The sequence below is a fragment of the Ziziphus jujuba genome, chromosome 8 (genome assembly GCF_031755915.1).
Source record: "Ziziphus jujuba cultivar Dongzao chromosome 8, ASM3175591v1".
In the NCBI taxonomy this organism is placed as follows: Eukaryota; Viridiplantae; Streptophyta; class Magnoliopsida; order Rosales; family Rhamnaceae; genus Ziziphus; species Ziziphus jujuba.
In genome coordinates, this window is record NC_083386.1 from 26782591 (window position 1) to 26808443 (window position 25853).

The 25853-nt window shown below is 31.0% G+C and overlaps 3 protein-coding genes and 1 pseudogene across 3 annotated transcripts; 2 read left to right on the forward strand and 2 right to left on the reverse strand.

Moving 5' to 3' along the window:
- Positions 1-10704: 10704 nt before the first annotated feature.
- Positions 10705-11601, reverse strand: LOC107414643 (hevamine-A-like). Its single transcript, XM_016022795.3, has 2 exons — positions 11295-11601; positions 10705-11165 (listed from the first exon to the last, which is right to left on the reverse strand). Exons 1-2 carry the CDS (start codon positions 11599-11601, stop codon positions 10705-10707), a joined length of 768 nt encoding a protein of 255 aa, XP_015878281.3.
- A 4881-nt stretch (positions 11602-16482) lies between these two features.
- On the forward strand, positions 16483-17364 carry LOC132805100 (protein FAR1-RELATED SEQUENCE 5-like). The gene has a single exon (XM_060819880.1). The coding sequence runs from the start codon at positions 16483-16485 to the stop codon at positions 17362-17364; it is 882 nt and encodes a 293-aa protein (XP_060675863.1).
- Positions 17365-17424: 60 nt separating this feature from the next.
- On the forward strand, positions 17425-18890 carry LOC107414641 (protein FAR-RED IMPAIRED RESPONSE 1-like). Its single transcript, XM_060819881.1, has 4 exons — positions 17425-18333; positions 18472-18546; positions 18733-18737; positions 18848-18890. The coding sequence occupies exons 1-4, from the start codon at positions 17425-17427 to the stop codon at positions 18888-18890; spliced, it is 1032 nt and encodes a 343-aa protein (XP_060675864.1).
- A 3497-nt stretch (positions 18891-22387) lies between these two features.
- On the reverse strand, positions 22388-25342 carry LOC107414628 (endochitinase Ziz m 1.0101-like; annotated as a pseudogene).
- Between the last annotated feature and the right edge of the window lie 511 nt (positions 25343-25853).

Sequence of the window (25853 nt, forward strand, 5' to 3'; positions counted from 1 at the left end):
TAGTGGATACAGTTCTATTATTCAGCCCTATATTATTTCGGAAAATTTGCTATTACCGTCTATGCGAAATGTATGAATAATAATCCACCATTACCAACTTCATATGGTGTGTGTATGAGTGAGTGCTTGTATCTTGAAAAGTACTAAATAAATGGGGTACTATCATCACTCTGGCTTAAATAAACTTTGGTGGGAAATTTTTATTTTTCTACTTTTGTGGAATCACTGTGCAGAACTTTTGTGGTACCATATATGTAACACCTCGTCCCGAAGTACATCGAAAATTTCTAAAATTTGACTAAGCACCGTTACGAAGTACACATTGTCACGAGTCCATAGACTAGTAGCACGTCAAAAACAGAGTTGCATTTGAAAGTTATGAGCAAAACAAGTTGAGGTCCAAACTGTCCAAGGGGTGCCGGAGTTGACTTTTTGTTCATGCAAAGTTGAGCTTTGACTCATGCATGGTTGTGAAGTACTCGTCGATACGAGTTCATAGACTAGTGGTACGTCCGATTTGGACATGTGGTTTGAAAGTTATGGACCTGTAGAATTTTTCAAATACAATATTATTTTAATATTATTTTTAAATATGTGAACAGTGTACCACGTGTGACTTAATAAAAGGTGCCATGTGTCACAACGGTGAGATGCCACATGTCAACCATGATTAAATACCATATTATTTTATTATTATTCTATACAATAATATTATTTAATTATTTCTTTTATTTTCTTTTTATTTCTTTTTTCTTTTTTTTCCTTCCCCCACGTGGGAAAAACACCCCCGAATTTTTTCTTCTTCTTCTTCCTTTCCTGTCCTTTTTCCTTCTCTCGGGTCCTTGCCGTTTCTTAAATTCCGGCCACTGGACAGCCACACGCGCCAGCCAGGGAAGGAGCCCATTCCCCGGCGATGCCACCCTCCAAATTTCCCGGCCAAACGCCGCCGGATGCGCCCAGATCGGGCCAGTGAAGTCGACGGTGGTGGGTTGAGTTTTTCGGCGATTCTCGCCGTTTCCGGCCAACCCAGTCCGGTCTTCCATCCTTTTCCCCATATTTTGGGTCCTCTGAGTTCAAATATGGTCTCCAATTGTTTAAATTCGAAGTGGTTCGCGAGTTATGAGGAGGTGAAGTTTGGCCGGTACTTCCCAAGCAAATTCCAACCACCACCGGTGGAATTGGGGTAAATGGAGGCCGGTAATATGATCCTCATTCCATAAGCTTCGTTTTGATATATTACTCGTAAATTTTGGTTAACGTTTGTGTTAGTCCCCCCGGTACCGGGTATTATATACCCGAATAAAATATTAATTTATTTGAGTTGTATAATATTGTTGTTCTAGGAGCACGTGTGCGTTGTGGAATTGATCCTATGGAGGATCTTGGGTTAATTGCGTGCTCGAGGTGAGTGACCCACCTTCGAAATTATATTGTGATATTTTAATATTTGAATGTTTTTATGTTATGTTAATTGTTCGATAAATTGTGAATTAAATTTTGATGCCCATATTTGAATAAATTGAAATGTATGATTTTTGATAAATTATGGAAATCTAGATTTTATTACAATGATATTTAAAGGAATTGTAAAAGTAATATTATTTGATTTATTACGGAATTTATTTGTTAATTTATTTTGATTAATAAAAAATATATTTATATAAATTTATGCATTGTGGAAATTATTTTATGGTATTGAGGATTTGTGGAATTAAATTATATATGAAATTTATGTGGTTTTAAGGATATGTTGATTTAAATAGATTTTGAGGATTGGAGAAAAATATTGTTTTAAAGAATTATGTTTCAAAAATATTTATGCCATTGGAAAATTGTATATTTGACTTGATGGAAATGAAAGTTGATGGATTTGAAAATTGTATAATTATATCGATGGATTTTGTGATATGAGAAAAATTGTATATATTATCGAAGTATTCATGCTGGTGATATTAAAGGAAAAATGTGGGATGGTGAATATAAAAAAAAATGGTATAATTCCCACGGTGAATGTTGGAAAAATTGGGTAGTTTAATAATAAACTTAGTTATTTGTTTTAGATACACTCATACAGTACTGGTGTTCTGTACTGTGTATGTGGATGAGCGCGCAAGTTATAATGTCTCCCGTGAGTTGCCATTGGACCGAGAGTAGGCAAGTTTGATATTGGCCATAAGCCGTCCCCCTCCATGGCCGGGATGACGGTTTAAGCAGCGGCGCTGTCGGGATGCCGAAGCGACCGTATGCAAGTTTCTCTCTTTAACCTCCTGTTACACGGTACTCGGGACGATGGGTATCATGGGACATCACTGGTATATAGTGTGGTGCATGAAGTAGCTTTTGATATTATTTCCAAATAATAATGTTTTTAAAGATTATTTAAAATAAAAATGTATCTAATGGAATTTTTATAATTTATTTAATCAATGTTTCTAAAATGCATTTTACCTTGATTATTTTACTATTTAAATGGATTGGTGTTTTCAAATAAATTCTTTTATAGTTTTATCATTTACTTCAAATAGATGATTAAATTGATTTAAGTATTTCTTTTATTAATTAAATGATTTATTTTACTATTTATATTGATTTGCTGATTTAAAGCGATTTTACTATGTTTTTACCATTCATTTTAAATGGAGGTTTTAATTTGATTTAATTATTCATTTATTTAATTGTTCAATTAATTGATTCATTCTAATTATTTTATTATTTCCTGAATTGTCTTAATGTAAGTTTCATTAATATTTTTGTATTATTTGTTTATGACATTTATTAATCATTTAGTAACTGTTACGAAATTATTTTTATTTCTATTCCTATTTTATTTTCATTATAAATTTTGGATGCTTGATTTATTATATTTTATTTGATATTTAGTTGACTAATTGATTCCTTGGTTTTCAGGGAATACAAATAACGGGTTTTGTAAAAATGTTTTAAAAGGGGAAGTTTTCCAACGGAGTGAATGGTGAGGGTTTTGATAGAAAATATTATTTTCAATTAATTATTATTTATTTACTTATTTATTCTTAATTAATCAAATGCGCTATAATTATCGTTACTATTATAATTGTACAGTAGATAAGGTCACTCACTGAGATTATTAGCATCTCATATTTCTAAATTCCATTCCCCTAGGTACAAGGATTGGGAGACGTTGATCGTCCGGGGTGAGCCCGACATCTCAGTTTATTGCCGAAAGTCCAAGAAGCATTCCTCCCTTTTTCCTCTTCATCTTGTATTGCTTCCTTATCTGACATTGTATTAATTCCATATTTATTTGTATAATGCTCTGTATACTGTATCGGACATATTTTATTAAATACTACATTAATTCCCTATTATTATTTTGGAGTGCTGTAAATTTGTGGAAACAAATTGTAATAAGGTGGGAGGAATAAGGTGGTGTTTATTGGAGTGTGTTTTATGTGCAGGAAATTTTGTGGTAAGTCCTACCCTTAGGGGAGATGCTACCGGATTTTCCGTTGGAAGGTTCGGTGGTGTTTTCCTGGGATCAGGGCTTGCCTAGGGTTCCAGTGAGGAACTTTAAACGGGTCCTGACAATAGATATATATATATATATATATATATATATGATACTTCTTTAAGATTTGGGGCTATGACAGCATGCAAAAGGAAAGAACTGAGTTGCTACTCAAATTTAAAAATAAGAAATCAAAAGGATGATTTACCAAACAAAATAAATAAATAAATAAATAATGAAAAGAATAGGGCATGATTTTCATCTAATTAATTGGAGATTTGATAGAGTGATAGCAACTCATTGACCTTCGCAATTAATTATATATCAATACGGAGTTAACTTGATGCATATAAATAAATAAGATGGGAAAAATTAAATTATTTGGCATTTGTCAATGCCCTCAAGCCTTTCTTTTGCATTGCATTTGTCAAGTAGTACTTAATCATGTGCCCTTGCACCTTTTTTTTTTTAAACCTTTTTTTAACAATTTATTTAATTTAGAAACTATTTAAGATCATCTCGCATCCCTTGTCCTTCGAAATCATGCTTTCATGGATATAGGTAAGGATGCTCAACCACTTAGAACTACCAGCATTTTTTTTTTTTTACCTTAAATAAACTTTCCGTAATTTTACTTTTTTATTTTATGCTATTAACAAACCCATTTAAATGACAAAGATGATAGCTTTAGTGGTTGAACATTTCTAGCTATGCTATGAGCTCATGAGTTTGAGTCCTGAGATATAGGGATTTGAGCTAATTTGTAATGTTCAAGAAAAAAAAAAAAACCCCATTTAATTGGTCTTAAAAAAAAACTATTAATTACCTAAAATCAACCCAAATGTCAAACACATCGTCGTTTCTCTGCAATTGTCCACGGCGAAGAATTGAACCTTCTAATCTCCATTCTCTAACGTCTGATGGCAACACACACCGGCAACGTTCGTCAACCACCTTCCTTTTCAAACTATCCAGCTCATCATCAAGAAACTGCCATCGTCGTCGATTGTCACCACGAAACCAAACGAAGCAAGTCAGTTGTCTGAATCATTGTTAAACCTCTCCACCTTTCATGGTATCCCTTAAGAGGTACATCCTAAACCAAGATTAATAAAATTTCATTCACCAAGTATTCAATTTAAAAATAAAATTGTCATTTTCAATAGAAAGTTTATTTAAGGTAAAAAAAAAAAAAAAGGCTGGTAGTTCTAAGTGGTTGAGCATCCTTACCTATATCTATGAAAGCACGAGTTCGAAGCACAAGCGATGCGAGATGATCTTAAATAGTTTCTAAATTAAATAAATTGTTAAAAAAAGGTCAAAAAAAAAAAAGGTGCAAGGGGACATGATTAATCGAACCCGATTCTATTAACATTTAACAATTGTAAAATTTTTACATACTAGATGTTTATAAAAAAAAAAAAAAGTACATTTTATTTAACTCATTAAGATATTATGATAAATTAAATATTTAAAAATTGATAAATAAATTTTACTTTTTTTTTTAAATATGGCGTTGAGGTTTTGAGCTCAAAATAATTGTATGAGAAAGTAATGCTTTAAAATCATTATTATTTGCCTTAGCCAAAAATATATATCTATATATATATATATATATATATTTATTATTTGGGCAGTGAATCAACCACTACAAGAATCGCACTGATAGGCGACACAATTAATGTGTTAAACAAAATAAAAAGAGATGAGAACATAAAACGTCGTCCAACGTCGTGTCACTAAAATCATAAGACAAAAGGCGACATATTAATAGTGTCGCCTAATATTAAAGAAAAGGCAACGCATACAAAAACACGTCACTAAATATCAAGAGACATGCGATGCTAAAAATTTGATATTTAAGCTTTACTGACACAGAAAAAACATCGCTAAAAATTAAATAAAAGCGTCACTAAAAACTGTAGCATTATAACAATTGAAAGAGAAGCTTGATAAATGCGTCGCTAAAAGTATATTTTAGGCGACGCGGTTATTCTTCTAATGTGTCGCCCTTTTTTTTTAAAAAAAAATATGCTTGTTATAATTTTTTTAAAATTGATTAAAATATTATAAATACAAAAAAATTAAAACTAGCTTCATCCAAAATAATTAGAATACAAAAATTTTAAATAAACATTTTTCATAACAAAATAATTATCAAATAAATTAAATATTATCTCATGAAATATTTTTACAATTTCGTAAACTATTGTATATGCAAAAGCAAAAGCAATATTAATTAAACTTCCATGAATGCATAGTCATTGAGATGAAAATTGATATCCTCTTATTGACGATATTATACCCTCATACTGCAAATGAAAAAATTTTAAAAAAAATTATTAACACTTATGCAAAATAAATAAATTAATATTAATTATTAAAAGTGATTTAGTAAATGAAAATTTAAAGAATATTACCATTGTTCTTACGATTTAGCGAGGCATATTACGAACATAGCCACTCTCACATTTATCCTAATTATCATTTGCATCGATACTTGACAACTGTATGACAAATGGATTGTGAGCCATCGTAGTATCGTCAAGAACATCTTCTTCAATCAATTCTTCTTCAACAAAAGTACGATGTTGTGGTGGAGTTGAAACAACAGACCATCTCGAAGATCTTCAACATAAAATACTTGTTGAACTTAACAAAACAATGTCAAGCAATATCACAAACAAAATATCTACAAAAGCAAGATTAAGAAAACCCAATAAACCTAACCTGCGGTTAAAATGAAGAAAAAAAAAAAAAAAAAACCAACCCACCACATATCACTGCCAACCATAAAGAAAAAAGAAACTTACCTAAACAATGGAGACGAAGAAACAAGAAACCCAGCTAACCATGAGGGCGAAACAAAGAAACCCAGCTTTCCGACGGCAACATAGGCAAATGAAAAATAAAATCTAAAATATCTCACTCTTCAAGTCTCTCTTAGATTGCTTCCAAATATAACATCTATTAAGTAGTATACTTGATGTAGTTTTAGAAAAGAAAAGATATTTAAAGGCGCACATAAAAATTTTAAAATGCGCCAAAAGGTTTCAGAATAGGTGCGTAAAATTTTAAAACCCTGTTTTTTTTCTTTTTAAAATTAAGAGAACAGGCGACGCATTTACATCTTAAAGCATCGCTTGTTCCATCAATGTCATTATTTTTTTAATTTTTTAATTAATTTTTTATTCTTAATCTAAAAATAAATATTGAAAATATTTCCTGTATATGTGAAACAAAATTACCAAAGTAATAGTTTAATTATTTTGTTTTCTAAGTACAGTTTATTTACTTTAAAATTTTGTTCTAAATTTTATTTTTCGTTCCTTAATTTGATGGAACAGTCCACGCAAAAAAAAGCAAAAAGAATCGCTAGATACTTTTTACGTTTTTTCTTTTTTAATAGTTATTAATTTACTTTTGAAGTATAGTTTATTTGCTTTTAAAAGTCGCAAGCATAAAAATATATATTTTTTTAATTAAGAGAACTGACAACGCATTTACAATTAAAAGCGACGCCTGTTCTCTCAATTTTATTTTTTTTCTTTGGTTATTTTTTTATTTTTCATCTACAAATAAACATTGAAAATAGTTAAAGAATAAAAGTATAAAAAATATAGTCAAAGAATAAAAATCCAAAAAAAAAAAAATAGAACAGGCGATGCATTTGTAAAACATTGCATCACCCGTTCTCTTTTTTAAATAACAAAAATACTATTTAAAATACTTGGAAATTTAATAAGACAATAATCTGTACTTGAAAAACAAAAAAATTAAACAAAAATAATTAATATATTTAATTAATATTTTATTATATTTGATTCATATTTTTATTAACTCTCTATTGTAATTTTCAAAATAATTAAATTTATTACATTTTATTTCCTATCTATTATTAACTATTTATCAAATTATTAATTTTAAAATAATAAAATTATTATATGAGTTAATATTTCCTTTATTTGAAATATTAGATTTTTATGCCAATATTTATTTGAATTTTATTGTTTGTCAATTATTTTGTATGAATTTATCTATCGAATAATCCTAATTTGATAAAACTAAAAAGTAACTTTCAAATTGGAAAAAAAAAAAAAAACATTGCTGAAGGCTGAAATAGGCTACGCTTTTTTAAGATTATAATTTCCAGATTCATCGCTAAATGTAGAAATATGCAACTCATTTTTAAAAAAGAGTCGCTAAATGCAATAAAAGGCGACGCATTGTTAAAAAAAAGTCTCTTATTAGTTTTTAAATATAAAAAAAGTTTTTTAAATAATTTTTCATTACCTTTTCAACATAAAAAGCTTTTTAAATAATTTTTCAAGTCTTTAGTGACACAATTACTGAGAAGAAATCTCTTAAAAATAATTTTTATTTATAAAATTATTTTTATAAGCATAAATAATTGATATATTATTAATTTATACATTGTGTCATAGAAGTATAACAAGTAACTTATCATAAAAACACAAATAAATTAAAGGAATTGCTTAACAATTTTTCCTCATATCTCTATCTATTAAAATTTTCAAAATAATTAAATTTATCACATCTTTATTCCCTATCTATTAAATATGTATTAACTATTTATTAAATTATTAATTTTAAAATAATAAAATTCTTATATGAGGAAACAGGAGAAGCAATTAAAAAGGGAATTGCGTTGCCTATTTCAATTTGTTTTTTTAATTTTTTCCCCTTTTTTTAAAAAAAATATAATTTAAAGAATTACAAATTTAAACAAAAAATAAACTGCACTTGAGAAACAAAATAATTAGAGAACAACAATAAAAATAATCATATCAGGCAACAGGTGATGTAATTATTGGGAATTGCGTCGTCTGTTCCAATTTTTTCTTAATTTGTTCCCCTTCTTTTAAAAAAAAAAAAATTTACTAACTTGCAAATTTAAACAGAAAATAAGCTGCATTTGAGAAACAAAATAATTAGAGAACAACAATAAAAATAATCATGAAAAGTAATAGGCGATGCAATCAATGGGACTTGCGTCGCCAGTTCCAAAAAAAATTTTAATTTGTTTCCTTTTTTGAAAAAACAAAAATACAATTTATAGACTTGTAAATTTACACAAAAAATAAACTGTACTTGAGAAACAAAAAAATTAGATAACAACAATAAAAATAATTATAAAAGGCAATAGGCGATGCAATCAGTGGGAATTGCATCGCCTATTTCATTTGTTTTTTAATTTGTTCCCCCTTTTTTTTAAAACAAAAATACAATTTAAAGACTTGTAAATTTAAACAGAAAATAAAGTATACTTAAGAAACAAAATAATTAGAGAATAACAATAAAAATAATCATAAAAATCAACAGGAGACGCAATTCCCCCTGATTGCGACTCTTTTTCCCTTTTTTTAGTATTTGTTACCTTTTTCTGGAAAAACAAAAATACAATTTAAAGACTTGAAAATTATTTAAGAAAAAATAATATTCTTTCACATATTAAGAAATATTTTAAGTATTTATTTGTAGATAAATTAAATATATAAAATAATTAAAGGACAAAAAGAAAAGAAATAACAGGCGACTCTGTTTTGATTAAATGCATCGCCGTTAACAAAAAATGTTTATGAGATTGGCAATGTAAAGTAAGGATATGGCAACTCTTTTTCAGTGAATGCGTCACCTGAAATATCTGGCGACTCTTTATGCTATTGATGAGTCGCCTGTTCCTTCAAAATAAAGGGAAAAAAGTAATTTATTAGGATTGCAACTTGTAATATCAAATAAACTATCATTGAAATACAATCAAATAACTAATAAAATAAAAAAATAATGAATAAAACAACTAAAGCCGAAGCTGTTGAGTCATATATTTAGCGATGCCGAAATCAGCATCGCTTATTTTTGTTTTTAACAATCTCAACTCATTTTGTTTTATAACGTCGCTAATTTTATGTCGCCAGATCTCAATTTTCTTGTATTTAGTGATGCCGTGGAAAGTGCGTTACTTATTGTCTTATTAAACGACATTTTATCGCATATTTTTTTATTACATCACAAGCTTGGTGTCGCTAAATCGCTATTTTCGCATAGTAAACATCTTTGGTACGGACCAATAATTCCAACAGTTGCTTGCTAGCTTGTAGCAAACAAAAGTTGTTTTAAAAATAATATAATATTAACATATATACATACATACATATATATATATATATATATATATATTTATCTCCTCAATTTCTGTTCATTTCTTTTGCCTTTCCTCATTTCTGACTTTAATTTGGTGATGATTGATGATGCTGTGATGAATGAACTTTTTTCTTTTCTTTTCTTTTCTTTATTTATTTTTTTAAGATGGTAATGTAGGTAAAAGAAAAGAAATTAAATTCGGCTCTAGTGGTGAAAGCTCATCCAATTTTGCATGCATACAGTAGTGTAGTACTACTAAAATTAGATAGTCTTGTTTTGGTTAATGATATCACTTTGTGATATTAATTATTTACTAGTGTTATATGGATTATATGTGTCAGGAAACATTTATAATCGGACATTCGGAATTAATTTTATATGGGTTGTATTTGTAAAAGATATACTGAATCAATATATATCCTATTAAATAATATTTGCTGTTTTATCGTCCCAAAAAAAATTAATAAATGAAATAACAGATATAGCTTTCTCAGACATGCGTTTCATCTATCATACATACGTATATTATTAATAATTGTTTTTAAATGAAAAGGATAATAATAAAAAATAATAAACAGATCATAGTAATATTATAACATGAATATTGGAATTCAAAAAAATGACGATCACAAGCCAGAAGTCAGCATCATTAGTTGGCTCGTGATAGAGTTCGAGTTGCATGTGCACATGAAATTGTTTTTCACAGCATAGAGTACTTAATTTGTGAATTGCACATGTGCCTACCTCTGAAGGTAGAATCAGATTACTGTCTTGCTTTCGTTTACCACTTGTGGTATAGTTACTTCAAACAAAAAGAGCAAAGTAAATAGAGACATTTTAATTGAATTTCACGCAAATCTATCATAAAACAGGAAAAAATAAACATTTCCCTCCAATTTTCATTTATTAATTCTCATCTGATAGTACCGAATTTTATTTAGCAGTATTATATATATTATATGAGGGTACAATTGGGTCGCTCATTCACACATATAATATATATATATATATATATATATATATATATATATATATATATATATATATGTATATAATTAGACTTGATTGATGATGGATGGACTGAAATTGGTGATGACATCATAATAACGGTTCCATACCATCACACCTCCATATTTTGATGTCCTATTTATCTCCGGAAGAATTTTATCATTCATCGCATCAGGTGGGATGTACCCGAAAACATCGTCGGACGCGGGTACACCCAGAAACAGCTTCCCAGCAGCCTCAATCAACGTAGTCCATGCATTCCACGAAATCATAAGAACATCATCACCGGTGGTACTATCATACTGGCATGCACTGCTAGTGTTAAAGAAGTGGACCCAAACGAAGTCGAAAAGACCCGTGTAAATGGCTCTTCCAAGGTACAAATCAGGATAAAGACACCGAGGAGCCGCGGATAAGTAGACCATTTTGTTATGGTCTTTGCCATATTTCTTCAAGGCACGTGCAAGGTAGTCATAGCAAAGTGGGGAACCATTCTCGATGTGGAAATCTATGCCGTCGAATAAGTCGTGTTTCAGATAGGATTCCCATAATTGATTTGCAACCCTCTCGGCATCCTATTCAGAGGCGAGAGAATAGGTATCATAAGGTCCTCCAAGAGAAAGGAGGATCTTAATACCCTTGCTCTGACAAGTCTTTATGTCTTCTCCAAAACGGATGCAACTGGAGCAGTCGCTTTCGCAGCTGCAGTGACCAGAAATGTTGAATCCCAGGTCTTGACCAGAGCCGAATCGGTTAAGAAATGCTACGCTTATGTAAGAATAGAGCATGGTGTTACAGACTTCGGCTAGACTTCCTTCGGCTTCTTCGGTGTACTGACCCCAGTAGGTCGCTATGCCACCATTAGAAGCCTCAGAGTTTTGGATTAAGGTCGAGGATAGGAATATCATCAGGCAAGCCCCAAGAAGTTTGGCTAGAGGAGCCATTTTTTTTTTTTTCTTTTTTCTTTTTTCACTATTTTTTTCTTTTTGGGCAACGATGTTGACAATACAATATGGGATATGGGACATGTTATTTGCGACACCCTTTTATAGAGAGATTTGAGAGTGCCAATTTGTAATATTGGAGTCGCGGGTAGATCGTTCACTCAACTTTGATGGTAAAAACGGAGATGGGTTGTTCATTCATGCATATATGTGGAGATTTGAGGATGGCTACGACGGATAAAATATAAAATAAATAAATAAATAAGTAAACATGCTTAACCCTTGGAGTTGATATACAGATCTTCTGTCTTCAAAACTCTGTCTCCAATTCTGTCCAATTAATAAAAAATTGACACCTCATCCAAAATATCATCATATATTTTTTTTTCTGTTTTCACCGTTAAATTATACTAACGGAAGTTAAGTTAACGGAAGTTTTTATGTAGCTGCAAAACTCCAACTGGATCCACTTTATTAAAATTTAAAAACAAAGTCTTTTATGATTCTTTTTCTTTTCTTTTCTTTTCTGTTTTTTTCCTTTTTTTTTTTTTTTTTTGTTTTTTGGTTTCTTGTGCCATTCTTGCCGTTTTTCTCCCCTTCAACCGTAACTTGTATATTTTTTAATTATTATTATACTAATCGGGTCCCACTCATTAAAGTTTCAAAAAAGTCCTAAATCATTCTTTTTTTTTTCTTATTATTATTTTTTTATTTCTTGTGCAATCCTCTGTCAGTCTTCACTCTTTGATCCCTAACTGTTATACTTTTTTTAATTACTATTATTTTTTTCTACCGTGCGGCAGCAGCAGCCATTGAGGCTTCTTTCTCTATTTTTCTTTCTACCAGGCACTGGAGCAATTTCTTTCTCTAGTTTTTTATGTCGTGAGGCACTGCAGCAACCATCAAATTGTACCTATCATTCTCCAAAAAAAAAAAACAGGTACCTTCTTTATTATAAATTAGAAACTTCATCGGTAATTTTCGATAAGTGATTATTACTTTCTATATCAACATTCTTGATTATTTGCTTGAGTAAATTTATGTAATTATTATATTCAATATTGATTTCAATTTTATTTATATAATATTTAATCTAAACAATAGAAAAAACATATAAAATTTAATCATATATCTTTTTCATTTATGTGTTTCGTATGGTAATGCATCCATAAAAGGGTTTAAAATATGATATTGCATTCTTGCTATATTCTAATATTTTATAATAAATTAAAATATTCTAGGCTTTAAAATATTATTCTTTTTTTTATTTTGTTTTGATATTATATTTTCTTTTAATATAATTAAGCTTGTCATATATATATATATATATATATATATATATATCTATTTATACCGTTATTTTTAATTTTTATGATCCTAATTTTTTTCTTTATGATATTTAATTATAGTGCTGAAGATCATGGATAATGATAGTTATGTGAGTAAAGATATTAATATGTCATTGGAAGATGAAAATAAAAAAGATAAAGGAAACATAGCTGGTCAAGAAAAAATAGAAGCAATTCATTTTAAAATTTTGGATGAAATGATACCAAAAGTTGGAATGGAATTTAAAAGTGAAGATGAATCTTATAATGTCAGGACCCATCCAGAATTCCTTCCTCGGAACCCTAGACAAGCCCTGATCCCAGGGAAATACCACCAAACCTTCCAACGGAAAATCTGGCAGCACCTCCCCTAAGGGTAGGACTTACCAAAAATTATCTGCACTGAAAACACACTTCTATACTCATCCCCTTATTCCTCCCGCAAAACTACAAATTGATTCCACAACTTTACAGCACTTTACAACAATAACGGTAAACCAGTGCATAAATAAAACATAAGTGTCCAAATAGTATACAGAGCCTTATGAAGTTCTATTCAACAAAAATACAACAAAGATGAAAGAAATAATACAACTGAAAGGAATGAGTACAAAAGTACTTCTCGAAACACGATAGCGGCGGAGAACTGGTTCGCCCCGGAAGAACGTCTATCACCCCTTGCACCTAAGGAAACGGAACTTAAAAACGTGAGATGCTAATCATCTCAATGAGTGACCCTAACTACTGAACATTTTTAATAATAATAGTAACAAATAGGGAATTGAATTAATACCAACAATTAATAGGTAAATAAATAATAATAACAGTTGGAAATAATAATTTTCTCTCAAAACTCTCACTAATCACTTCGTTGGAAATGTTCCCTTTTTAAAACAATTTCACAAAACCCGATATTCGTACTTCTCGAAAACCAAGGGATCAAACCATTTGATAAACAATAAATAAATAAATAACCCAAATATAAATAAAATATAATAAATTATAATAAATAATTTTTGAACACCTTTGGGGTTTGGAACTTTATCTGAAAATTTACACTTGACGCACCACACCATATACCGGTGATGCCCTCCGATACCCAACGTCCTGAGCACCGAATGGCGGGGAGATTAAAGAGAGAAACTTGCATACGGCACTTCGGCGTCCCGACAGTACCGCTGCTGAAACCATCATCCCGGCCAAGGAGGGGGGCGGCTGTGGCCAATAACAAACTTGCCTGCCCACGGTCCAATGGCAACTCACGGGAGACATAATAATACTTGTGCGCTGAACCACATATACATATACCAGAACACCAATACTGTATGAATGCGTCTAAAATAATTATTAAACCAACTGTACCGTTTTCCAAAATTACCGTGGGAAATATATCAAAATTTCACACTTACCATCCCACATATTTTTATTTAACAAACCAGTACGAAAACATCGATAACAAATAAAACCATAATTTTCTCATAATACGAGGTTCAACAATTAAAATACCGTGGGCATAATTATAAAATTAAACCACCAATTTAAACAAATATTTTCATAAAATATTTAAATCAATTATGCCCAAAAATAATACTTAAAACCACGTACGATTATTACCAAAATATACTTTGCTCATGCATAATAAATAAATTAAATCACAATAAAATCATAATTAAATCGTACCACATGAGCATAATTCAAATACCAATTAAACACCAATTAAACATAATTAAGTGCCCAAAATATTTTTAAAGGTGGGTCACTCACCTTAAGCGCATAAATCAGTTAAGATCCTCCGCAGGATCAACTCCACTACTCGCACGCGCACCTAAAACATCCACAGTATACCAACCAAATATATTAATATTTTAATCGGGTAACTCCCATATGGGTATCCGGGAAACGAACCCAAACGACATCTAAAAGTTACGAGTTATATACCGAATCGAAGCTTGAGTGATGAGGATCACGGATTCGGTCTTACTTTCCGGTGATCGGACCCGAGGTAGCCGGAATCTTGCCGGAAAGCTTCGGGATTCGACTCCGTAATTCTCCCAAACCTTCGTGAATTGGTGGAAAAGGATGCTGGATTTGGATTCAGGAGGTCGAAAACAGTGGACAAGGACCGGCGGTGCGACTGGGTACTCGCAGGAACAGTAACTTCCGGCGAGTCGCCGCGGTCACCAGCAACAGTCACCGGCGGCGACGCGTGCGATGGCCGTTGGCTGAGATTTTTGGCGGTTTTGTAGATCGAGGGGAGAGGATTCCAACGGGACCGGCGGTGAGGCAAACAGAGGCCGGACAGCGGAGAAATAGGGGTTTGAAGATTTTCAGCCCCTCGCCGGAAAACGCTCCGATCCCAGCGCGTCGGAGGTCCGGTGGCCGTGAAATTTGGTGGGTAGGCCGGACTTGAGGAGGTGGTGAGGAGTGCCTGGCACGTGTGGCCTGAAAATGGCCGGAAACAGGGCAAACGGCGGTGGTCAGCGGTGGAGGGAAAATCGCCGCCGAACTTCGCCGCCTCGATCCGGGCGCGTCCGGTGACCAACGGCCGTGAGATTTTGGGGGTTGGCCGGAAATGGGGAGAGGCTTCTGTCTGGCCCACGCGTGTAATGTGAATCGGCCGAAAAATTTGTCGGAATCCGGCGGCCGATCGGTTTCTCTCTCTCTCCTCTCTCTCTTTCTCTCTCTTCCCCGAGATTTTTGTCAAATAAAAGCCACCGTGGTGATACTGTTTATCCACGTGGACCAATCAGGTGATGACACGTGGCATCACTGTGCACTTAAGCCAGATATAATAAAATATTACGGTATCCGAAAAACTTCACATGTCCATAACTTTTTAACCAGATGTCCAATTTAAGCGTACCGCTAGTCTATGAATTCGTATCGACGAGTACTTTACAACCATACAAAAGTCAAAACAAAATTATACAACTATAAAAAGTCAACTCTTGGCACCTTTTGGACAGTTTGCACCTCGACTTGTTTTTCCCATAACTTTCAAACCGTAGCTCCATTTTCGACGTGCTACTAGTCTACGAACTCGGGGCATCATGCACTTTGCCACGGTACCATGGTCAACTAGAAATTTCAACTGAAACAAAAAGTCAACTTTTGACCCACTCGGTCAACAGTCAAACTCAGTCAACGTGCAAAAATTTTGACATGGTTTAGGACGGGGTGTTACATTTAATATAGTTGACCCACCCATTTTAAGTAAAAATGTGTTTATTGTTTTGGTTTTTTTGTTATTCTTTTTTCTTTCATTATTATTATTCTTGTTAATGCATCACTTCTTTAAAATTTAGTATCAACCTCAGTCAACGTGCACGGATTTCGGTGTGATTTGGGACGGGGTGTTACATATAACTTTTATAATGCTTATGCTTACAAGGTTGGTTTTGGCATTCGAAGGAGTAAGGGACATAAAGATCAAAGTGGAAAGATGAAAAATAAAACTTTTTGTTGTTGTTGTGAAGGCTTTCGGGAAAAGGATAAATGAAATATTAATGTTAAATCTCATCGTGCTGAAACAAGATTTGGTTGTTTAGCTAGAATGAAAATAAATTTGGATCAGGCTGGTAAATATCGTATTACCGATTTCATTGCCCAACATACACATGTGACATCAACTCCCAGTAAAAGTCATTTGCATAGGTCTCAGAGGAAGTTAACTTTTGTCCAAGCAACTGAAATAGATATAGCTGATAGTTCAGGAATTGCTCTTAAAGCAAGTTTGGAGTTAATGGCTAAACGAGTAGGTGGATATGAAAATCTTGGATTTATTCGTGATGATTACAAGAATTACTTGAAAATGAAAAGAACAATTCAAATGAAGGTAGGAGAGACAGGTGGTGTTTTGGAATACTTACAATCTATGCAATTGGAAGATCCTTACTTTTTTTATGCAATACAAGTGGATCAAGATGATTTGATAAGTAATATTTTTTGGGCAAATGCAAAATTGATGATTGCGTACTCTCATTTTGGTGATGTAGTTAGCTTTGATACAAATTATAGGAAAAATCAAAGTGGTCAACCTTTTGCTATGTTTTTAGGGGTGAATCACCATAACCAAACTACTATATTTGGAGCTGCATTATTATACGATGAAAGTGCTGAAACATTTATCTGGTTGTTTGATACTTTTGTAAAAGCAATGTCAGGTAAAAAACCAAAAACTATTCTTACTGACCAAGATCCAGCAATGGCAAAAGCATTAACTTCTCAATGGCCAGAAACATGTCATCGGTTGTGTATATGGCACTTGTATGAAAATGCAGCAAAACATCTTAGTGGAGTTTTTGCCAAATTTCGAGAGTTTGCCAAAGATTTTAGTAGCTGCATATATGATTATGAAGAAGAACAAGAATTTTTTCTAGCTTGGAATGCAATGCTTGAGAAATATGATCTTAAAGATAATGATTGGCTTATATGAATGTTTGACTTGAGAAAGAAATGGGCATTGGTTTATGGCAGAGAAACGTTTTGTGCAGATATGACTACTACTCAACGGAGTGAGAGTATGAATAATGTGATTAAAAATTATGTCAGCTATCAACATAATTTATTGAGGTTCTTTGAGCATTTTCAGAGGTTAATTGAAGATCATCGTTATGAAGATCTAAAGGCTGATTTCAAAGCGACTCAAAGTACTCCATCGTTATCATTTCCAGTTGAAATTCTAAAAGATGTAGCAAGTATTTACACCCCAGCAGTATTCAAGGTGTTCCAAGATGAGTTATGTAAGGCTTATGATTGTGCTATGCAAATATTTGATCATATTGGGACAGTGACGGAGTACAAACTCACCAATCATAAAAAACAATTTCAGCATACTGTTAGATATGATTTTTCTGATAACACAGTGATTTGCAGTTGTAGAAAGTTTGAGTTTATAGGAATTTTGTGCTCCCATGCTCTTAAAGTTCTTTCTTCAAAGAATATAAAGAAAATTCCTATACAATATATATTGAAACGATGGACAAAATCTGCAAAGTTAGGAAATTCTGAATTTGTATTTGCAAATACAATAAATGAAGACCCTAAAGTAAGTTTGGCAAGACTTTATAAGGATCTGTGTAGATTGCAAACTCAAGTGGCAGCGAAGGCAGCAGAAACAGAAGAAACATATAAAATTGCAAGAACTGCTCTTGCTAAGATTTTAGAAGATGTGGATGCATATTTAAAAGACAATAATATTGGAAAATCCATTTCTAAAATCGTAGAGACTACAACCGTACCAAGTGCTAGTGAGAAGATTAAAGGAATTAAAAATAAGAAAAGAGTACATGGAAAATCTACAAGGCCAAGAAATGCTCTTGAAAGGATGCGAAAGAAGAAAAATGTTGCACTTGGAGAACCATCTCAGCAACAGTCACATGCTAGTGAAATAGCAGATAATGATGTAAGAATTCACGTTCAATTCAACAAACTTAGTTATTTCAATATTCCATTCAATGCAGTTATAATTATTATTAACCAAAATTTTGTTTGTGTTATTTATATTAATATTTAATATATTTGCATATATTTTCACTTGCAGGTTTCTTCTAATTTTAATAGTCAAGATCTATTAAACTTGCCATTCAACATTGTGCCTGGATACCATGGTGATCAAGTAATACTATATTTTTAATTACATTTCATCTTTGTGGTTCATGCTTTATTTTTTTTATGGTAAAAATTATTAATATTATTTTATTTTCTTGTTTTTTATATATATTAAAATATTATATATACTAGGTTCGTAGTCATGTTGCTTCAACAAATTTGATTCAGAATACAAGTATGTTGAATCTATTAGAACAGGTATTTCAAAAGATTATCAAATATATATATATATATAAATTTTTATTTTTTATTTTAAAGTTTGCATTATTTTTATAGGAAATGACATGTATTTGTGTGTCTTTTTGTAGGTGCATGCAGTCCCCAAGAACACCAATGTTTCGGATTCAATGACAATTATATCATTGATAATAACAAGAATATATAGAAGTTTGACACAGGGATATAGAAACATTGAAAATAAGTTTTATATTATTTGTTTTTACTATTGAGAATAAGTTTTATATCATTTGTTTTTACTATTTAAAGCACTTTAAAAACATTTATTACATTTTTTTAAAGTTAAAAATAATATTCTTTTATATATACATATATATATATATATATATATATATATATATATATATATATATATATATATATATATATATATATATATATATATTTTATGAATAAAGTATTCTTTTATATTCGATGATAGATGTGTTTTGTTAAAATTGTAAATTGATGTTTTTTTATATATAACATAACAGAAAGAAATTGCTGCAGTGCCTGGTAGAAAGAAAAATAGAGAAAGAAGCCTTAAGGGCTTCTGTTGCTGCATGGTAGAAAAAAAATAATAATAATTAAAAAATATATAATAGTTAGAGTGAAGACTGGCAAGGGATTGCACAAAAAATAAATAAAAAATAAAAAATCAGAAAAAAAAGAAGAATGATTGAGGGCTTTTTTGAAACTTTAATGAGTGGGATTCGATTGGTATAATAATAATTAAAAAATATATAAGTTATAGTTGAAGGGGAGAAGAACGACAAGAATGGCACAATAATAATAATAAAAAAAAGAACAGAAACGAAAAGAAAAAGAATGGTAGAGGACTTTATTTTTAAATTTTAATAAAGTGGGCCCAATTGGAGTTTTACAGCCACAAGAAAGCTTCCGTTAGTATAACTTAAGGGTGAATGACGTGAAAACAGAAGAAAATATATGATAGTATTTTAAATGAGGTGTCAATTTTTTATTAGTGGGACAGAATTGGAGACAGAGTTTTGGAGACAGAAGATCTGTATCCAATATATTATATATGAACACAGAAAATGGTCCTTAATAATTATTATTGTACTATGAATCTTAATCTAATATATATATATATATATATATATATATCTTAAATAGGATATACTAAGGAAATTCCTTATTTTGTCTGTACTATTAATTAATTGCCCTATGCGTCGTCAATCTACCGATAAAGTAACTGCTGCACATTTCTTGAATATTCAAGATAGGTATGGAAACACTTAAATAATTAAATTCTAAAATTAACCAGCAGTAAGTATGAGTTGGAACTAATGAAAAAAAAAATTTAGAATTACTAGGATAAAAGTAAAATATGTGGCTGTAACTAAAGAAGGTAAAGAAGTTTCTAGATTTGGAAAATCAACCACAAGTTAAAGTCAAGAACAACTGATATTTTGTGCAAACCAATTTTAGCAAGCTATGTATATATATATATATGTGTGTGTGTATCACCTTCACGTTGAATTTACTAAACCAATCAACTATCTATCAGCTACTTCTACTAAATTCTTCTATCTATTCCCTTTACAAACCCGTTTACCCTTCTCCTCTTGCATATATATATATATATATATATATATTCTAAATTCTATCTTACCCACCATCCGGTGTCAGTTGTCTCCACCAAGTCTCCTTCCAATTAATTCCAATAACACCCACCCGCGTCCTACCTTGTCCAATTAACCAACCAAAACATATTAAATCCATTTTATCCCAAAATTCTATCATCTACAAATGTCTGATTATATATTTCTTACATATACTCTTGCTAATTTCGTTAATGATAGATTTTTGTTGAGCAAAAACTTTTCCATATATATATATATATATATATATTATAATAGGCATCGGTAGAAGGATCTAAATTATATATCAATAATTTAGCTATTATACGTGAGCAAAGTCGGCCAAATTCTAATAGAGGACAGGAAAACTCTTCGAGGTATGTATATATATATATATATATATATAAAATTTTACGATGCAAATATATGTATTTTTTAACTTACGGATAGTCATTAAAAAAAAAAAAAAAAAACACTTTGATTGCAAGACTTTTGATGTTGAAAATTTTATTTATAAGTATGTGTACCATATAAATACTAGATATATATATACATAGATATATATAGAATTTTCCTATAAAAAGCATCTAACTATGAGCATTTAAAATATTCACACTCCTATCCCTTAAAGGATAAGTACCTAAAATTTTTACCTATAAATGATAAAATGTGCACATTGTAGAAATGATAAAATGTGCACATTGTAGTACAGGATGTACATTTATTGTTATATAATTGTATATATATATACACAATCAGACTTTTATCTTATGATTTTATGGTTAAAATTTCATTTATCAACCATTGTATTGCTTAAAAGTGTTGAAATTTAAAAATGAATTTATACTACACTTATTGTTATATAATTGTATATATATATATATATACACAATCAGACTTTTATCTTATGATTTTATGGTCAAAATTTCATTTATCAACCATTATATTGCTTAAAAGTGTTGAAATTTAAAAATTAATTTATACTACACTTATTGTTATATAATTGTATATATATATACACACAATCAGACTTTTATCTTATACTTTTATGGTCAAAATTTCATTTATCAACCATTATATTGGTTAAAAATGTTGAAATTTAAAAATGAATTTATACTAACCTAAATTCCTACAAAAGTCACTTTCGTAAATAAAGTTTTAATATTTCATTAAATCTATATTAAATTACCATTTGATTTTAAATCTCATTTGTCAAAGTGATCAATAGCTAATAAAGAAAAATCCAATTCTAAAACCATCAGCTCTAGCTAATATAAACTTGACTATCTACATATATATATATATATATATATATATATATATACATGTATAACTTTTGTATGGATGATCATGTAACAAACCATTCATGATCAAATATTAGAATAATTATGTTACACGGTCTATATGTGTCAAAAGAATTGATCTACAATCTATCTTGAAATATCACTACTTCTGGTATTAGTTGTTGACCTATGTAAGGCTGGATGGACAGATGCAATGCAACAAAACGCTCATAGCCTGATATCCAACAAGTATTTTGTATATCCTATATTTGTCAAAAGGGACGTACGAAATCTATCTTCAGTTGATTAACATTTGATGTTTTGCCGTTTTAAAAATAAAAAAAAGAGAAAGAAATTGATAGTAGAATTGTTTTCTCTCTCTTGGATTGTTCATCTATTATAAATATACATCTAATTTTTGCTTTCTCAATATGAATCTAAGCTATATTTTTAAATCAAATATCACTTACATATTTTTTACATCTAATTTTAATGAAGTAAAAAAATTTAACGTTCAAATAATAGCTAAGAGAGAATTTAAATAGAAAGAGCCAACAGACATTAAAGAATTAATTAACTACGCACATTTAATTAGTCGATATAAAAGTAAACCTTTCCCATCAATTTTTATTTACACAAGAGTGATACACAGTAGTATCCAATGTTTATTCACTACTGCATATATAGTGAATATTTCGAGGGTACAAGTCACTCCTTCATACATAGTGGGGTAGTGGCAGAATAATTATTGAGACTGATGCATAGTCATAGTCGGTAGTGGCCGATCAATTTTCAAATTAACATTGTCAATGATGGAGGGACTGTAATTAGTCTCAAGATGATCATAATACCTGTTGTTCCATACAATCACACCTCCATACTTAGGCGTCTGATATATCACCGGAAGAATTTGTTCATTCAGAACATCAGCTGGAATGAAACCAGGAGTATTATTAGAAAGCCGGTATCCCGAGGAACAGCTTCCATGCCTTAAGCGACTAAGTCAAATCATACCATGCATGAACGGAAAAGAGGATCAACACCGGCTGTATCACTATAACGACGTGCACTATGTATTGTCAAAGAACTTAACCGAATCCATGTGGAAAAGCCCTGTTTCATTGGCTGTCCAAAGATAAAGCATCCCTATCCTTACAAGCAGAACAACCAAGAAGCCGCAGATAAATAGAATGGTTTTATTGCTTGTTGGATTAAGTCTTTCAGTCTAGTTGTAAGAACTTCATACTCTGCCAGGGAACCATACTGTATGTTAAGATCTATGCCATCCACTACAGCATCTTCGAAAATACGCAAACTTGACGTGCAACCCTATGAGCATCTCCATTACTTGCTAGATGATACTCTCCACCAGGTCCTCCAAGAGAGAGCAAGATCTTACCGCCCCAGTTGGCCTGACAAGTAATTATTTCTTCGCCCAGAAGGGTGTGATTAACGCAGTGACTAGAAAGATAGAGTCCCACGGACTGGCCTTCGCCAAAAACGTTAACATAGGCTATGCTTATGAAAGAATACAAGCCACTAGCTCAGGCTTCGGCTAGGGTTCCTTCGGTCTCATTGGTGTATTGACCCCACTAGCTGGCAATGCCATCTACCGCAGCCTCTGAGGTTTGGATTATTAGGGCCGAGCTTAGGATCAGGCAAGCCAGAACAAGTTTGGCTTGAAGAACCTCTTTTTTTTAAATACTATTTTTGGATTTTGTGTGATGGGCGGATGGATATGGGAATTGGAATATGTTATTTGCAAAGGGGTTTGGCACTCTTTTATAGAGAGATTAGCTAAGCTTTGGGGGTGGCAAGATTGTAGTATTTTTCAACTTTAGTGGTAGATATGGAGGTGGGGTAATTCTCACGGTGGATTTTTTATTTTTTTGGTCATAGATTCTCCAGGTGGGTCAGATTGAGGATGACTACGCACAAAGGATTTTTCTTTTTTTAAAGAAAAAAAATAAATACATAAATCGTTGGAGCTAGTTGTTCAATATATAAAGATGAAAGTGGTCCTTAATTATTGTACTATAACTATTTATTTAATGTCTTCAATCTGCCATTAATTATGGTTTTATCACTTCCTAAATATCTAAATAAAAATGAAAGGTAATATTTAAATTATTTAAAATAATTAAGATTTGTAATCCAATCTATTTGGATTGTACCAAATCTGAATAGATCAGGATCTTAATTAAAGTATTTTTAATAATATATTTTTATTTATTTTATTTCCTACATAACCCTAATTAAATGCCTATATAAAGATCTTAAGCCATCATATAAGGTATAAGCAATAATTTTTGCAGGCTTATTACTATCGTTCTTTTTCTTCTTCTTTGTTTCTTTTCTTCTTTTTTGTTTTTCATAAAAAATTCAACGGCCTCTTTTGACTTAAGCTCAGAGAGTCCTTGAAGGGCACTACACCGACGTCCCCAAAGGCATTTCAAAGTAGCTTTTTCTATTTTTCAGGCTTATAGGGTGCGATTTTTAATTATTGACTTTTGCATCAACATTAATCACCGTATATGTATGTCATCAAGGTACATAAAAAGTTCTATATATATGAAACAATAATAAAAATATCAATCTTATGCAATATCATTGAATTTGTAGTAGTGTAGTGTTAATAGGGAGGAACACAACTAAAACGAGGGCAGAAATAGGTGGTTGTAGTTTGGTGAATTCTACGGATTGTGGAGATTGAGGAAGACTACAAATGGATAAACTTAATAAAATATATATTTTTTATACCATTTGACATATAGGTTTTATCAGTGATTATTTATCAAGCGACAAATAGTATTTTTCACAAATTAATAAAATACATGTTTAAATTGTTGGACTTCTCAATTATTGTACTATCAATAATATTTAATATATTTAACAGCATGTACTATGGAAATACCTAATTATGTACTAATGGATAATTAACTATCCTATAATCTACTGCCTGTGTCATTATTTATTCAGTGTTTTTTTCTTTTTCTTTTTAGCTTTTCTTACCGAAGAAATAAACTAAAAAAATAAATTTCTTTCTACAAATTTATAACTATATGTATGTATAATTGCAGGTCCTTAACTAAGGAAATTCCTAACTGTGTGCTATTCATTAATTATCCTGGAACTACTCCAGTAATGCTAACTGTGTGTCATTGAAATACAAATTCCTAATTATATTTACAATGTTATTTTAATTTCTTACACTTTGCTAAAAATACAAAAAATGTCATTTGATGTTGCCTAAGCATACAACACGTTGGATTTGTTTGACCAATTGTTTTTAAAATAGTTTTTTGTTTTTTAAAATAAAACAGAGAGGTTCTTTTTGCAATACAAAAAACACTTTTTACAGTTTCATAAAAATATAAATTACTAAAATGTCCCCATTCAATTTCTCCATTTTTTTACAGTTGATTTTTAATAACTTTTTTCTTCTCTCAAACGATAAGCCACCCAGAGAGATATCAATGTCAGAAGAACACAATGAGCCATGAAGTTTTCTGGTCATTTCACTGCAAGCATTCAGTGGTAATCGCCAAGCCCACCCAACCAAACCTTTGTCTTTCTCTTTATTATTGGCAACCCTCCTCGTTGCCTTTGCTGCTTCTCTGCCTCTTTTTCTTCTTCTTCTTCTTCTTCTCACAACCCACTGCGGCAACCCGTTTCCTTCATAAGTGGTCCAGAAGACCATCCTCAATCAAGTTTTCAATTCTACATCACCATAAGACAGTTTCCATTCGGCTCATGTTAGAAGCCTCCTCCATTCCAAGTGCATCAAGGGTGGGGCTCCAAAGGAGCAATCTCTGAGCATGTGATTCACAGGGCCAAGTTCACCCAGCAGCTTGGGCTCAATACTCAAGTCCTTACATTTTAAAAATAAATAAATAAATAAATAAAATAAAATAAAATAAAATTATAACAGAGAGAAAGTTTTGATTTTTAAAAACTGAGAATAAAAAAATATTTAATAGGGATTAGGGATATTATAGGACTATAAATTTTTAGGGACTGTATAGAGATAATTTTGCATGGCAATTAGAATTTCTCAATAAAAAATTATTTTTGAAATTATTTATAAAGCGTTTGATCGTTATTTTTTTAGAATAATTTTTGAAAACAAACATTAAGAAATATTATTTTGTTGTTTTTTCTTGTTTTGGCAAAAAATTTAGTACAATGAAAAGTTATCCAAACCACCAATT